The sequence below is a fragment of the Callionymus lyra genome, chromosome 10 (genome assembly GCF_982586985.1).
Source record: "Callionymus lyra chromosome 10, fCalLyr1.hap1.1, whole genome shotgun sequence".
Taxonomy (NCBI): domain Eukaryota; kingdom Metazoa; phylum Chordata; class Actinopteri; order Syngnathiformes; family Callionymidae; genus Callionymus; species Callionymus lyra.
The window spans coordinates 26057491-26071501 of NC_141827.1; the positions used below are offsets into that span (position 1 = coordinate 26057491).

General features: G+C 41.4%; 1 protein-coding gene across 3 annotated transcripts in view; it reads right to left on the bottom strand.

Moving 5' to 3' along the window:
• The window catches only part of pax7a (paired box 7a), a 52346-nt gene that overhangs the window by 12699 nt on the left and 25636 nt on the right, over positions 1–14011 (bottom strand). For all 3 annotated transcript variants that reach the window (XM_087800971.1, XM_087800972.1, XM_087800970.1), the window contains 2 exons: positions 6154–6319; positions 5200–5396 (listed from right to left, as the gene is read on the bottom strand). In XM_087800971.1, the coding sequence (XP_087657097.1) occupies positions 5200–5396; positions 6154–6319 (363 nt within the window). The remainder of the gene's footprint in view (positions 1–5199; positions 5397–6153; positions 6320–14011) is intronic.

Sequence of the window (14011 nt, forward strand, 5' to 3'; positions counted from 1 at the left end):
GTGCAGAATGTCTTGTTAGAAGTCAGGGGAAGGAGGCGGAATGAAGCCAGGGCTCCAGATTGTTCCGTACATTTACCCCTCTCCTTTTTTTTTTCTTTTTTTTTGGCAGCGGCTTGCTTCTTAAAAATAATTCACCCAGTCTTTTAAAAGAAGCGCGAGCTAATGGAAGAGCAGCAGCAGAGTTTGGAGTCTCCCCTGGCTTATCTCGCTCAGACAGTTGTGGGGAGTCGCTGGTGAGCATGGTGTCAGTGTGCGTGGTACGGTGCTGCGCGGGCAGGCAGGCCTGGGGACACAGATCAAAGAGAGGCAGGGGTGAGAGCCGCTCTGCCTCTGATCCCGTGTACATGTGTGTGTGTGTGTGTGTGTGTGTGTGTGAGGAGGCCCGGCCCACTCACACAGCCCAAAGGCCCTCCGCACACACACACATCCTTGTCATTCCAAAACACTTTCATAAAAACTGCAAAACAGAGACGAAGTTCCAAAGGAAAAACTTTGTCAACTTCCTTCATCAACGGCTCCGTCCAAGCTTGAGCTTGGACGTCCAGCGACTCCTGCTCTCTTCGGCACGACGAAACCAATGCTCTCGGTTGTTGTTGTGTTCCCTGCTGTCTTCGCGAGTGAAACCAAAGGCACGCACGCTGCCGGGGTTAGCTAGCGCGGCTCTTCTGCGGCTCCCAGCAGGTGGTCCCGTCATGTTACTTGTGAGGGAGGAACTATGGAGTCTCAGACATCAAACCACCTTCACACAAAACCTTAGAGCCAAGGATATGGACCAGTTTCAGATCATTTTTAGGCCAGAATGGATGGAAAAACTGTGCAAACTTCACAATATATCCACAAAAAGAAGGAGATAAAATCCCCATTTTCAACATAATTTTCCAAACCAATGGCCGGTGGACAACATCTGACCCTTCATATAACCAAACTCGGCCTGCTACATTATTTCATAATGTCTATGATTAATCCCACTCACTCCTTCCACTACCCATAATGCAGTACAACAACCGAATCTATTGAACAATCAAAAATGTTCAATATTTACATTTTCTGATTCAACAATGTAATAAAACAAAATCTACCAGTTCAACATTACAAACAAGGTTCCAACTCTACGACATTATTAAACAAGATAATTCATTTTCTAAAATGGGAATTTAGCAAAAGAATATTTGCTCGGATGAGTCGTTGTATATTTCAGACTACAAGGTTGTTCCTGTAAATAATACATAACTATCTTTTCAAAAAGAGCGATCAAATGACGCATAAGGCATCGTATTGGCTGATATATCTTCAGTGGTAACTACATTGTTAAATGCTACTAAACGTAGCCAGGAGGTTAGATTTTAGGTGCTGAAGTGAGGCCCTTTGATTGACATTTTTTATTTCCTGAACCTTGCACCATCTTAATGACCACAAAAAATTTATGCTACTTGAAAAAAAGGGCTAATATATATATATATATATATATATATATATATATATATATATACACAGTCTAGAACTGAAACAATTCTAAAAAAAGCTGCCATTTCCTTATCTTTACTTTTTCCTTTATATTTATTATTATTATTATTACTAGTAGGAGTAGTAGTCGTAGTAGTATAATAATAAAAATATTAATAATAATAATAATAATAATAATTATTATTATTATTATTATTATAATTAAAAGAAGAATAACAGAAATAATCTTGAAGGGTATATTAATGTACATTTTTCCATTTCATTGAACATATTTATTATGAAGTTCAAACAGGAAAAATATTTTCATAAGATACAAAACTTAAACTTCAAAACCTGAATCAAAACTTCTTTTTTTTTATCGGTATTCTCATTATTATGAAAATATACTGTAAAACGAAATGTATATATATATTTTTTTACCTGTATTATTGTTTCACACTTGAGCTGAAGGGAATTTTGAAGTCAAAGAAATGGAAACACGTTCGACGAAGTGAATTCAAAACAGACTTCGAGTTGGCAATGTTGCGATCGAGCGCGTAAATCACGCTTTATTGGCTTTGGGACATTATTGGAGACAAAGAGACTCGCTTGTAAAGATCTTTACTACTCTCTGGATGTTTGGAAAGAAACGTGAGAAACATATTGTACATCTGAAGGCATAGCATGTCCAAACAGAACCACTGTAAGGCGTGAACAACAAAAGTACACATTGGCTTGAAGCGCTAGCGCCGAACCCTTCTGTACCTGCTGTGCTTCTAAATTAAACATGACCAATAACCAAAAAAAAAAACACTTCTGGTTTCATACCTTCAACCCAGCCAACCATGCATCACTCTCCCCAGACCAAAATGTGCTACAACGTCACCCAGTATCAGAGTGGAAGGCTTTTCCAGCGGTTGTAATGGGAAAATGCTACTGTCGGGATAGGGCATGGGATTGGGACGGACACGAGCTCCTGTCGGGACCGCTGAACGCTGCAGGATTCCATTACAGACTTGGCCCCTCGCCACTGCAGCCCATTTACTGGGAATCAGAGAATTTTTGTCAATCTTTCCAGCGACAGCTAGTCCATCAATGGAGGAATAGCTTGCGCATACCAGCGCGCGAGCATATCTCACGCAAACAGATGCTGTCTGCGACTTACAATATCAAATTCTCATTTCCATTCCGGTGGACGGTCTCTTTGTGTTGCTTTTTTTTTCATTTGGGGTCAGGAGGGTTGGAGGGTACGGACATGCTGGTGGTCTTCGAGAAATAAACTGTCATCAGACGAAACTTTTAACAGCAGAATCAGACATTAATGTGGATCTAAACTTCAGCGTTTTTGGCTTTTTCTGTTTGGATTGTCGGAGTGTTTTCGGTGAGACAGGAAGCGGCGTCGAGGCAGTGGAGCTCAGCAGGAAGCAGCATCATTGAGTGAACTCTGATTCCACTGTCAGTAGGGAGAAATGTTTTCATGCTGAGAGTCTGATAGAAATAGCAAACTGCATCTTGCATCCGCCGCTCAGACGATGCGACCAGGACAGTTGATATTAATACTTTAAAGCAAATTTAGTTTTCTGAAAACTTGTTCCATTACTAGCTTCATCTGCACGTTTACATTGAGGGCTACACATTTGTCATTGAGTATCCAGTTGGATTAAACAATGTCGCCCCTTTATTCAAAATGCATATAGAGATAAACACGGCCTCATTTAAAAAGGTCACCTGTTAATCGACAGCTAACAATAATGATCCACGTTTGACCCTTAACACGAAAACTTGAAAAAAGAGCTTTTAAGTTGCCTCTTTAAACGACTTCCGCCACTTGAGTAATTGAATATTGAAAATCCGTGTTGTGCACTTGCCCAAAGGCTGCGGTTCTAATCCTCGTTCTGACAGGAAATGTTTAATATCCCAACACGTTCTGCGATTCTCACAGAAAGCCCCGCGCCCCATGCCGGCATTAGAGGGAGCCATTAATGAAAGAGTGAAGAACCGTTCCGTGTTCCTGGTGTTTTTCTGCAGGTTTGCAGGGAGAGCATTAGCAGTTAAAGCCCCTGTGCCACGATTAACAATCAAACACGCTGTGAGCCTCTATGTTATCCTCCGTCGCTGCGGCAGGAGAGAAAATCTCTTTTTTGTCACAAAATCCTTAATTCTTTCTTCTTTGAAAAAAAAAGGGTAATACCAAGAATGTTTCCAATCTGCTTTGAGAAATATTTGAAGAGGAGAAGAAAAAAAAAACACACCCAATACAACACATGTGAACGACGGGGTAATTGTGGACAAATGCGGCATTGAAATTCATTTTCAACTCTTTACACACCATTTCAATCTTGTTTTCTGCCTGTTAACCACGTCTTGATGGCGAGGGTGGGCAGGACTGGCCAGCGTTGGTGGGTAATTGTGTGTAATTCACTATGTACACATGATCTGGATCAAATTGTTGATGATTCAGCTCAATTTAAGGTGGAACGTTAACCACACAGCTACCGCACAAAGCAACGTTCAGTCGTTACCTTTGGCACCTTAAGTGTCCTGAGGTCAAGCATTTATTTCATAGATTGACTTCAATTTCATCCCCTATTTTTTCTCATAGATTAATTTTTGAATATTTACAAATCTAAGTTGTTTTTTTTAATATCATTTTTTTTTCACTTTTTTCAAGATATTTTTTATCCCATTTTTATGCTTGAGGTACGTTTTAATAATTGATAATTTAAGCAGTGTGTTCTATTGTTAATCTTCATTATATTTTCATATTAATCAGAATTGTTATACATTTTCAAGTTTATACTGTAACATATTTTTCCTGTTCGTTTTTAACATTTTATTATATTCACTTCTTTATTATATATTATAAAATAAATATTATTATATATTTATTTTTAATTGATCTTGCTTGTATTTTTTCAACTCATGCTATATATAAATAATATATATTTTTAAATGTCACCCTCTTTTTTTTAAAGAGTCGGTCTGGGTCTATTGTATATTTAATTTAATACCTTCTTTTTAACTTTTTTTGTTTGATGATAAAACACAAAATGTATCAATTTAATAAGAACTTTCTGTTTTTTCCCTGACCTTATCAGACCTTAGATTCCCGTTAAATATTAATTAAATCTATGTTCTGAGGTTTTGCGTGACTCATTTTTATTTTTCAACAATTGCTGATGAACTTTAAGGATGAAAAAAGTCAAGAGCCGAGTCTGAGATGATAATATATCAGAGTTTCCACATGAAAACTGCTGAAATTAAGGTAACATTTGAAGCAATAAATAGCAGCTCTGTCAATCCAGCAGTGTGAGAGAGAAGGAAGGGGAGAAATTGACACATAAAGCTGAAGTCATCCAGCTCCAGACAATTACACCAAGAAGATTATGGGTCTACATTTATAAGCTTTAGCTAATTATTTCATCTGCATGTGTTCTCAGTGTGCTGCAGGATTTAGACGTCCCAGGAAAGTCGAAGACCGCTGTTTGGAGCAGCCGGAGTACTTTCAGTTTACTATCAAGATGAATTTTAATTTGTTGATGATAATCCAATTGTTTTACCAATGTAGCTCATTTCCAGAGTCTCACATAAATCCAGGGCTTTGGGGTGGCAAACATAAAAGCTCTCGGTGGTAGTTATTTTGCAGAACATGATTTTTTTTTTCCCCCTTCAGTTTTAATTTCAGGCAAATTACATGTGTCATGGGGATGAGGCGAGGATGAGGAGGGGGAGCCGCGACGACGCGACCGGACTGACCTGAGGGGAGAGCCCGTTGCTCACCGCGTTCATGTGGTTGCCGGACGCCGAGGGGCTCATGAAGGTCTCAGAGTAGCTGGAGAAGCTGTGGCGGTTGGACGAAAGGCCGTACGCTGAGCCGGTGTCGGCGCCCAGACCCCCCTGGTGCATGGAGGACGGAGGGAGAGGCTGGGGTCTGTGTAATGTACTGCTGCCCTCTGGAAGACCAACAAACACATGATCACCAACAAGATTAATATCATAAAGCTTTACTGCTAAACATCTCTCAAATACACAGAAATAGCAGGTTTCTGTGCCACAATGACACGATTGTGTAGATGAATGGCGCCATCATATCTCGCATGTTAAATATAATCCTATAATTTCATGTCACATGAAACATGGCGGACATACCAAGAATATAAATAGTACTATAATGCAATCTCAACTGTAATTACATTTTACAAATGTAGTACACGCATATAGATCTATCCTCTAAAGAGAGCAAATATGACTCACATATAGTCGTATATAATAAAATAAAAACAATTACGCAATTATAAGACAAAAAATTGAAACACTTATTGTATAAGTAGTTAAAGAAGGGAAATAATTAAAGTTTAAAACTTTCAACTTCGTTTTTCTTGAGAAAAAAAAGTTTGTAGAAGGATGATTATATAAGATAAATTGGGATACTGGAATAAGCATTTTCAAAGAGTGGATAAAAAATATAATCTATTTAATGCTGCTGTGAAACTGGCTGGCGACCTGTCCAGGGTGTCCCTTGCCTCTTGCCCGAAATAGCTAGGATAGGCTTCAACCCTCTGCGACCACATTTAGAAATCAGTAGAATAAAATGAATGAATAAACAATTTAATCCTACTATTTAAAAGAGCAATAACCATAATCTCTCTATCAATCGACTTAACGCAACCGTTCTTTCGTACATGCATGTGTGGTTGTGCACGATCTTACCCTGCGATAGTGCGCTGCCTGGGTAGCCGGACTCTTGTAGCTGGTAGGTGGGTAAGGTGGGCATCCCGGTGGGCGGGAATCCTCCAGGGAGCAGGTGGTTGAAGGCGGCGAGCTGGTTGGCCCCGGCTTGTTTGCGCCAGCGAGCCCGTCTGTTGCTGAACCACACCTACAGGAAGAAGTCGCTTGTTTAACGACTCAACAAACAAGACGCAGTCCACTTAGAAACAAAGCAGCTTGTGGTCACTCTCTCGTGTCTGCTTCCTCCCGCCGCCTGTGATTAATCTACTGATGAGGCGGTTAAGAGTGACGGGGGTCCCCGAGGGAGCCCCCCCCTATACAGGCTCAGTGGTCCGTCCCGGTTGTTCTTAAGTGGCTGAAGCTGTGATCTCTGTAAACAGTCGGCCTTGAGCCCCCTTCACAGGGAAGAATTCATTTAAAGGTCAAAGGTGGGTCAGTATCTTCCACATCACATATTTGAAGTATGTTTGGAGAGAAGCTGCTGTGATGCTATTACTAACATCAGCTACTGTCAGATGTTTTCATCATGAAATGGTATCCATTTACAGGAAAATAAACAACTACAACATTGTTGCTATGACTACCTAGGCACAGGTATGTAGGTAGGCACTTCTAGGAGAGAATCATTAAAGGAGTGGACGGGTCATGTGACTAGTGAGGTCACGTACTATAACTTGATTCTGCGTATTTCTAAGGCTAATAGAAACTCAGCAGTAGATGAATTGAGGAGTGCTCCGAGGACAGTTAAGTCAACCAAAAAAGTGTGGATGTGCTACATTCTCCCAATCCCAATAATGGCATATTCTCAGCTGTCTTGAACGCGAGACTACAAAACTAAAACGTACTTCTCAAACATTGAATCTCAAATATTGAAGACGTTGGAATCCTGTTTCGCGTGAGAGGGCTGAAGATCGGCGAGTTCGGGTAAGAGGTTCTGATGCTTCATGTGGAAAAAAAATGCCCTCAAAATGAGCAGTGCCAAAGCGTCTAAAACTTTGTGAATGAAGGAGATAAAAGAGCACTCTTTTGAAACGTCAAGATTTACACATTTTAAAAAGACTCCTGCCTCAACAAAACATGAATATAGTCGGGGAGCTTTTGAAAAGAGCCAGCAACCTGTTCCATTTAAGCAAGACAAGGCCCGGCTTGGCTGTGTGCGGAGGGTTGAAGGACATTGATCTATGCCTCGCACAGGCAATTCATCAGAGTTTAATACACTGTCAGCGCAGTTCATCTACTGTTGTGTTTCAAACGGTCCGGGCCATTGTGAGGGCACATGAAAGAGGGGGACAAAAGCCCCTCCATACGCCAGCGAGAACAGAGAACACAAAGAGGGGGCGTCCCTTTTAAACAGGTCTTAAAGAGGGACACTTTCAAGGGGACTTACAAAGTGACATACTCCCTGCTTTTTGGGAGCAGCCTCTTTTGGAACACACAAACATACATATAAACGCGTATGGGCCTACAAGGGATCTCGGCTCGATGGAGATCTTAATCTGAATGTGGCTCTCTTCTCGAAGTCTTAAAGAGCTGATTTTTGCCAGTTCTGTTCAGTCCTAAGCTTCCTCTAAAGAGAAAATGGGCTGCAACAGGCAACGACAGTGTCAGGCCTGTGGAAAACCAACAGGAAATCTTCATCTCCATCCCAATCGCCTTTACAAACTTTGTGTGGGCAGCTATTACTAAACAAATGTGGTGTGTGGCTCCGGTGGAAATTCTGCTATTGGGATGTAGTGGAGCGTGCTCCGAGGTCTGAACCGAACTCCCACTGGGCCAGACAAACAGCTGCCCGACTGAGGGGAGGGACTCGGGAGGCACACCCCTTCTCATCCACACACTCCCCATCACCCCACCCCGCAGCGCCACTTCACCTCCGACCTCATCCACTCACCCCGACACTCTTTTATGTCCATTTTAACTTCCTTCCCCCTTTTGTCACTGAAGTTTAGGAAGGAGGTGTTCCATCATGGCAGACACAAAACACTTGATTCTACTGTGTTTCTAATCCATGCTCCCAGGCATGTCTTGTGAAGATGCTTTACTGGAACATCCACATGGTACATGTTATGAAAGTCCATCATAAAGACCTCATTTACGATCAGGAGTTAACACAGCAATGGAGCCTTAGCCTCCTAATTTAAACTTCAGATAGGCATAAAATACTGACTATGGTCCTGTCGAACCTCTCGATCGAGTTGTCGTGTCGAGAGCTGGGTCGGTTCTTCGTCCACACAAAGTTTTCACCTGGTCTCAGATTGAATAGATACGAAAGTGCTGGTTTCGGATTATGACTGAGTCACGCTCTAAAAATGGACTGTTGAGCATATTGGAAACAGAACATCTTCTACTCTTTCATAATGAGATGCAAATTGAGGTATAAAGGCAATATGCTCTTTAATAAACCAGAGGGAAACCAGTTGAGAACTGTCTACTACTAATACTTTTATCCAAAACCAAAAGGAAAGACGAATTCTTCTAAATTTTTGATACAACTGGCCTTCCAGTATGTAGTGGACGACCAACTAGATCTGCACACAGAGCTTTACAAAGAAGAGCAAAACTGTCTATGGAAACACTTTAATGTCTTAAAATAAAAAATAAAATAAAATACTAGTTCAACCTTATTGTTGGTACACATGAACCTCTCTGCGTAGTTTTTATTCTGCTTGTTTTTATTACGCTGGGTTTTTGTTGCTCGGTGTATAGAGCGGTCGACCAGTTTAGTTGTTCTCGCGTGAAAACATATAGGTCTTGCACGCGTACCATGTCGTAGTCAGTGGTTCGTAAATTGTCTTTGTTGAAAAAATGGTGTGTTGTGACTAAAATGCTAAGACACACTTGTGCCTTGAGAAGGTTTAGGGGAAAGTAAGCTGGTTGGAAGCGCATTTACTTAAGTTGTACATTCAAGATCGGAATGTAGAGGCACTGTTGACTCATATGATGATTTTTTCATTTCCACCTCAACATATATTGTAAAGCCTGGCACGACTCAATTGTCTGCATAGGTTGTGTAAGTCTATCCGCAGCACATGGACTCAACAGTGAGGAATTTCGCTGCCTTCCGAACTAGGCCAAGGTAGAGTGCCAGGGATGTTGAGACCCTTCTGGGCTCTCAACACAGACTTGGACAAACATTTGTTATAGGTGATGCTCTACTTGTGCACAAGTGCAAATGCAGCAGCACATTATACAGACTCACACTCAAACAAACAATCCCACAGCCTGAAGCCGAGGATTTGAGGCTGCGCTCTGGAACCTGATCACAAAGTCACCTTGGACCACATTTTCTCCTCTCTGCTCGCCCCAATCCGGTTTAATTCTCTGCAGCACACAGAGATGCTCTGCTCCTCCGTGTCTCCATATCTACCTACAAGTGAGCAGCTGAATTCGTGTGGCTCACTTCTGTTTCATTTTCACGGACTAAAAGGGTTTGCCTGAAATGAGTCTGCTCGGACAAGCCAACGCTACATTGTGTAAGTTGGAGGAGGGGGGAAGGGCGGCGGAGGAGGACTTATAAGCTCATATGAGTCGAGCTCTTCTGGAGAAAAAAAAAAAGACAATTTCCAAGGACAAATGGTGAAGGTTGTTGCGTGCCATGACCGGAGGAGGGACTCTGTGATGGTGACACACTTTTTAGTCTCTCTAATCTTTCCATTCACTGTCAGCCCAAAGGATCAATTCAATCAAGTGCCAGTCTGCATTTGAGCGTCATTGATCAAAGATAATTCACACTCTGCTCGCGCAAAAACCGTGACACCGCAGTGCTTCCGAAAAAAAAAAAAAAAAAAAAAGCCTCGCCGTGTTGTTTCTCTTAAATAGGATCACTCCTGTTTCAGATTTCATTCAATCCTCCAAGAATTATGCTCTCGTCAATGGCGAGCGCCGAATGTGTGTCGCCTTTCAGGCGCCAATTTGCAACATTTTGTAGATGAATGCCGAGAAGCGAGATAATGACAAAACAAAATGTGCTGCTGACTTCATATCCACAAAAACACAGAGGGGTGATGCAACCAGCCTCAACATACAAACGCTCATCTTTCTCACGCAATCCCCCCCCCCACGATCCCCCTTCTTACTCTCTTCTTCCCATCTTCTCTCCCCCGTCTCTCGCTTTTCTCTCCCGCCCTGCTTGCCTTCCAGACTGGCACTATGCTAATTAAAGTAGCTAGGAGTGAGAATTTGAGAGGAGAGTGGGATTAGCTCGATAAGTATCAGCAGTACAGAAGCACTGTACCAAAGTCATTTAAATTCTAATAATAAGAAAACTGTTAGAACATTCTCCCTGTGCTTTGCAACAATTTCTCCTCAACAATCTACATGAATCCTATTTATGCCTTTATGATACATAAACCCATACTGGCGGGAATACAGCTGCCTGTTGGGTTTAGGCTGTCGCTGCTGCTGCGACTGATATTGTATCAGAAAATTGTGTGTTCCTTTTTTTCCACTGTATATCCCTCCTGGATTAAATATTTACTTCATGACAAAAAAAAGTTTCTGTAAAAGTATCATTATAGCCTTCAAAGACTTGATGATAGTGGACAAGAATCGAAAAAAGAGAAGACCAATATCCCTCTAATCAATCCATCTGCAGGCCAGCACAAGCCCCAGATAAAGAGAGAAACTTGGACTAAATTGATTTGCACGCTTCATAAAATGCAATACTTATGCCTTATTAGATTCCAACTAAGTATAATAGCGACATGCCGAATGTTTATTGGCAGTGAAAGAGGATCTATGTGACAGATTTGGTGAAATGAGCTGGAGGCAGCGTGCTGGGTTGATGAGCCTCGGTTCGAGACGCTGGAGACTCCTAAAAACTTCAGTCTAAGTGGAGTAAATTGCTTCATCTATGCCTTGATTTAAAGCAACCCGCCGTCTGTCGCCTCAACCCCCCCTCGCTCATCTCTGAAGGTACAAGTGGTCTCTTGTTGAACCGCTACAGAAGTGGCGTCTGCTCAGTACGCCGGGTCATCGGACGGAAAGTTGCGAGATGTTGTGCTACCGCAGGTAGACTGCAAAGTATACCCTTCTCACTGAGGCACCGAAACTAATCGTGGGGAGATATGATCATAGCCCACAATTTGTCAGTGGAGGCGATAAAACTGGGGGTGCTGGTGGCTATGCTGGAAATGGGCAGCGGGCTGATTAAGATGGATGAGGACGGGGTCTTAAAATGGCAGGCCAAAGTAGACACAGGGGAGCTTGCTGTGAGGCGGGAGTTTGGTTGTGATTCAACATCCAAAAGAATTGATGGGTAGTTTTACAACATAGCTTGGACTAGGTAGTATACTGGCAGCCACGTCCTCTAAAGTTTTCAGTGGTGGACCCTGCGGCTAAATGATGAGCCCCTACTGGACGGAATCTTGATGAATTTGTGGACGACCTCTGGAGCAGCTGTCCCAGGAAAACTTCAAGCCAATTTTTTTTTCCTGAGATGTACTGTTTGAACACCTACTTCTTAGCACAGCCGGTAGACTTTTATCTCAGGGGTGTCACACTCAATCACATAAGGGTCAGATTTTGATCTACTGGACCGACTATAACATCCGCTCTATCCCCGCCAAAGTGTGGACATAATGTGAAATAAGTCTCTGTTTCCATCCTTGTTGCTAATTTAAAATCAGGTTTTCAAAAGGCTTATGGTGACTTGTAGCATGTAAGGGATTCACTTGCTGGAACATTTAACTCAAATAAGCACCTTCTAATAATAACAAGAACATTTCTGCACTTTTAATTATTATTCAACTTTTTTTTTACCTAACTATATGTACTGGAATCTTTTTATGTTCAAATTTCTGGGTGAATACTTCGATTGTGTCCTGTCAACAACATTTCAATGCTAGCTTAAGACCATAGTGGCCATGAGCAAAGATATCACAACAATATTTTACCAAAAAAATGAGTTTCAATGAAATCCCACCTAATAATGCATTCCTTAAATTAAGAGATTTATTTTCCTTTGTTATGGCAATCCGTCAGATGAACCCAGGTAATTACTTTACGAGTTGAAGATATAGAACAGATTTTATAGCCTTCATTTGAAACCTCAATTCAATCTTTCTCCAAAGACGCATCCCTATGGCATTATTTATTTAGTCCTTCGAGTCCTTTAAGAAAATTAGGTTTGTTTTGACCTTCTAGGCCTTTCAAAGTCCAATTGGATTATGAGCAAAACAGCATTAACAAATTAAATCCATGATTTGAATTCCTCAAGTTTTCACATGACATCATTTACAATAATTACCAAACTGCAGAGCAACAACAAGCTCTTTCAGAGGGACACAAGTCTACGGAGAAGGGGTACAAAACGTTGTGCTTGTATATGGAGTTAACATTTTGAATGATCAATGGCCAGTAAGTTGAATCTTTCTCTTTCAAAAAAACATGATAAACGAACTAAATCCTAATAATAAATGGATGCGAACGTCAACTACAGCATCTTCGTTATTTATCATGACTCAAATCTTACAAAACCTTCACTCGCAGACACCTGCACACACAACCAAATAAATATATAGTCTCATAAAAGCCATACGATGATTTCCTCCTCCCTTGAGTAAGGCATTAAACACTCGGACATCTTGGACATTCACGCATGTTTGGGGGGTGGGGGGGGGGGTGTTCAGATGGACAAAGACATGTGTGGAATCAGTTACATGTTTGCAGTGGGATGAACACTTAGCACGAGGAGCATCGTGGCTTCAGAGGGAGTGTGAACGACTGTGGTAAAAGGAGAGGGGTGCCCCAGACCTCCTCCTCTGCTAGCGGTTGATTGATTAATGTTGTTGTCGGGGCACTGGGTCCCTGGAGAGGATGAGGAGTCCTGTGTGATATGTGAAGGGTTTTACAAGCAGCGGCGAGCTTGAAAGTGATGGGAAGAGATCCTGGCCAAAGGCCGAAATGAGAAATCCATCAGGAATGTGTTCTCTTTCTCTCCGTTTTTCTTCCCAAGCAGCTGCTGCTATAACTCTACTGTACTGACTTTCCTTTCCTCTGCTCGCAACTGCAGGCGGTCAGGAGGGTTAATGGGTCGTAGGTGTTAGAATGAGGAGCGTCTCTGTTAAACCACAGTAGATGTGGAAACTTATACTTTGCTGGGTTAATAGTTCAACCTTTCCATCCCTTTTTAGCCCTTCCTGTTGAAGTAAAGTAAGTTCTGACCAAACTCTTTGTTGTCAAAATCTGAAGGCAGCAAGTTGCAACAGTTTTGGTTAACCATCAAATTCAGGTGGTCTTGAAGGGACAACATTTGGTTTTAAAAGGTGTAGCCAAGAAAGTCTGAAAGTCACGTATACATCCAGACTTTTATAGTATCAAAAATAATTATAATTCCTGGTTCAAAAAACCGCTTAGGTCTTGAAAACAATTTTTACTATCGACATACAATGTATAGGTTCAGGTTTTTTTTATTCCAAGAGATTGCATTATGGTCATAAATCACTTGTCTGACAAGAGAATAATTCAAAATTCAAATCAATTTGAACACCGCATTTCCAAGATGGCTACCTCTATGGATTGCCTTAATACTGCCTTAAACACTCATGGTGTTCACCCAACCATAGTTCGTTTTCTTAGTTCACCATCCGCAAAAGCAAATAGAGAGAGCTTGTTCCATGTATGGTACTCCAGTATTCTTTCCAAGTATAGTACTGGACAACACAATCATGAGGTATCGTTGAATAAAAGTAAGGTCTTCTCCATCATATAATCATATTTTTAGGCTTTTTTGTGTCTTGGCGGAATTTTATTTATTAACTAGCACAACTGGGGGCGGAGCAAAGAAGGGTGAGTATAGTACTCATGTTATTAGTATGCTCCCTTTACGTTTAAAGTTAAA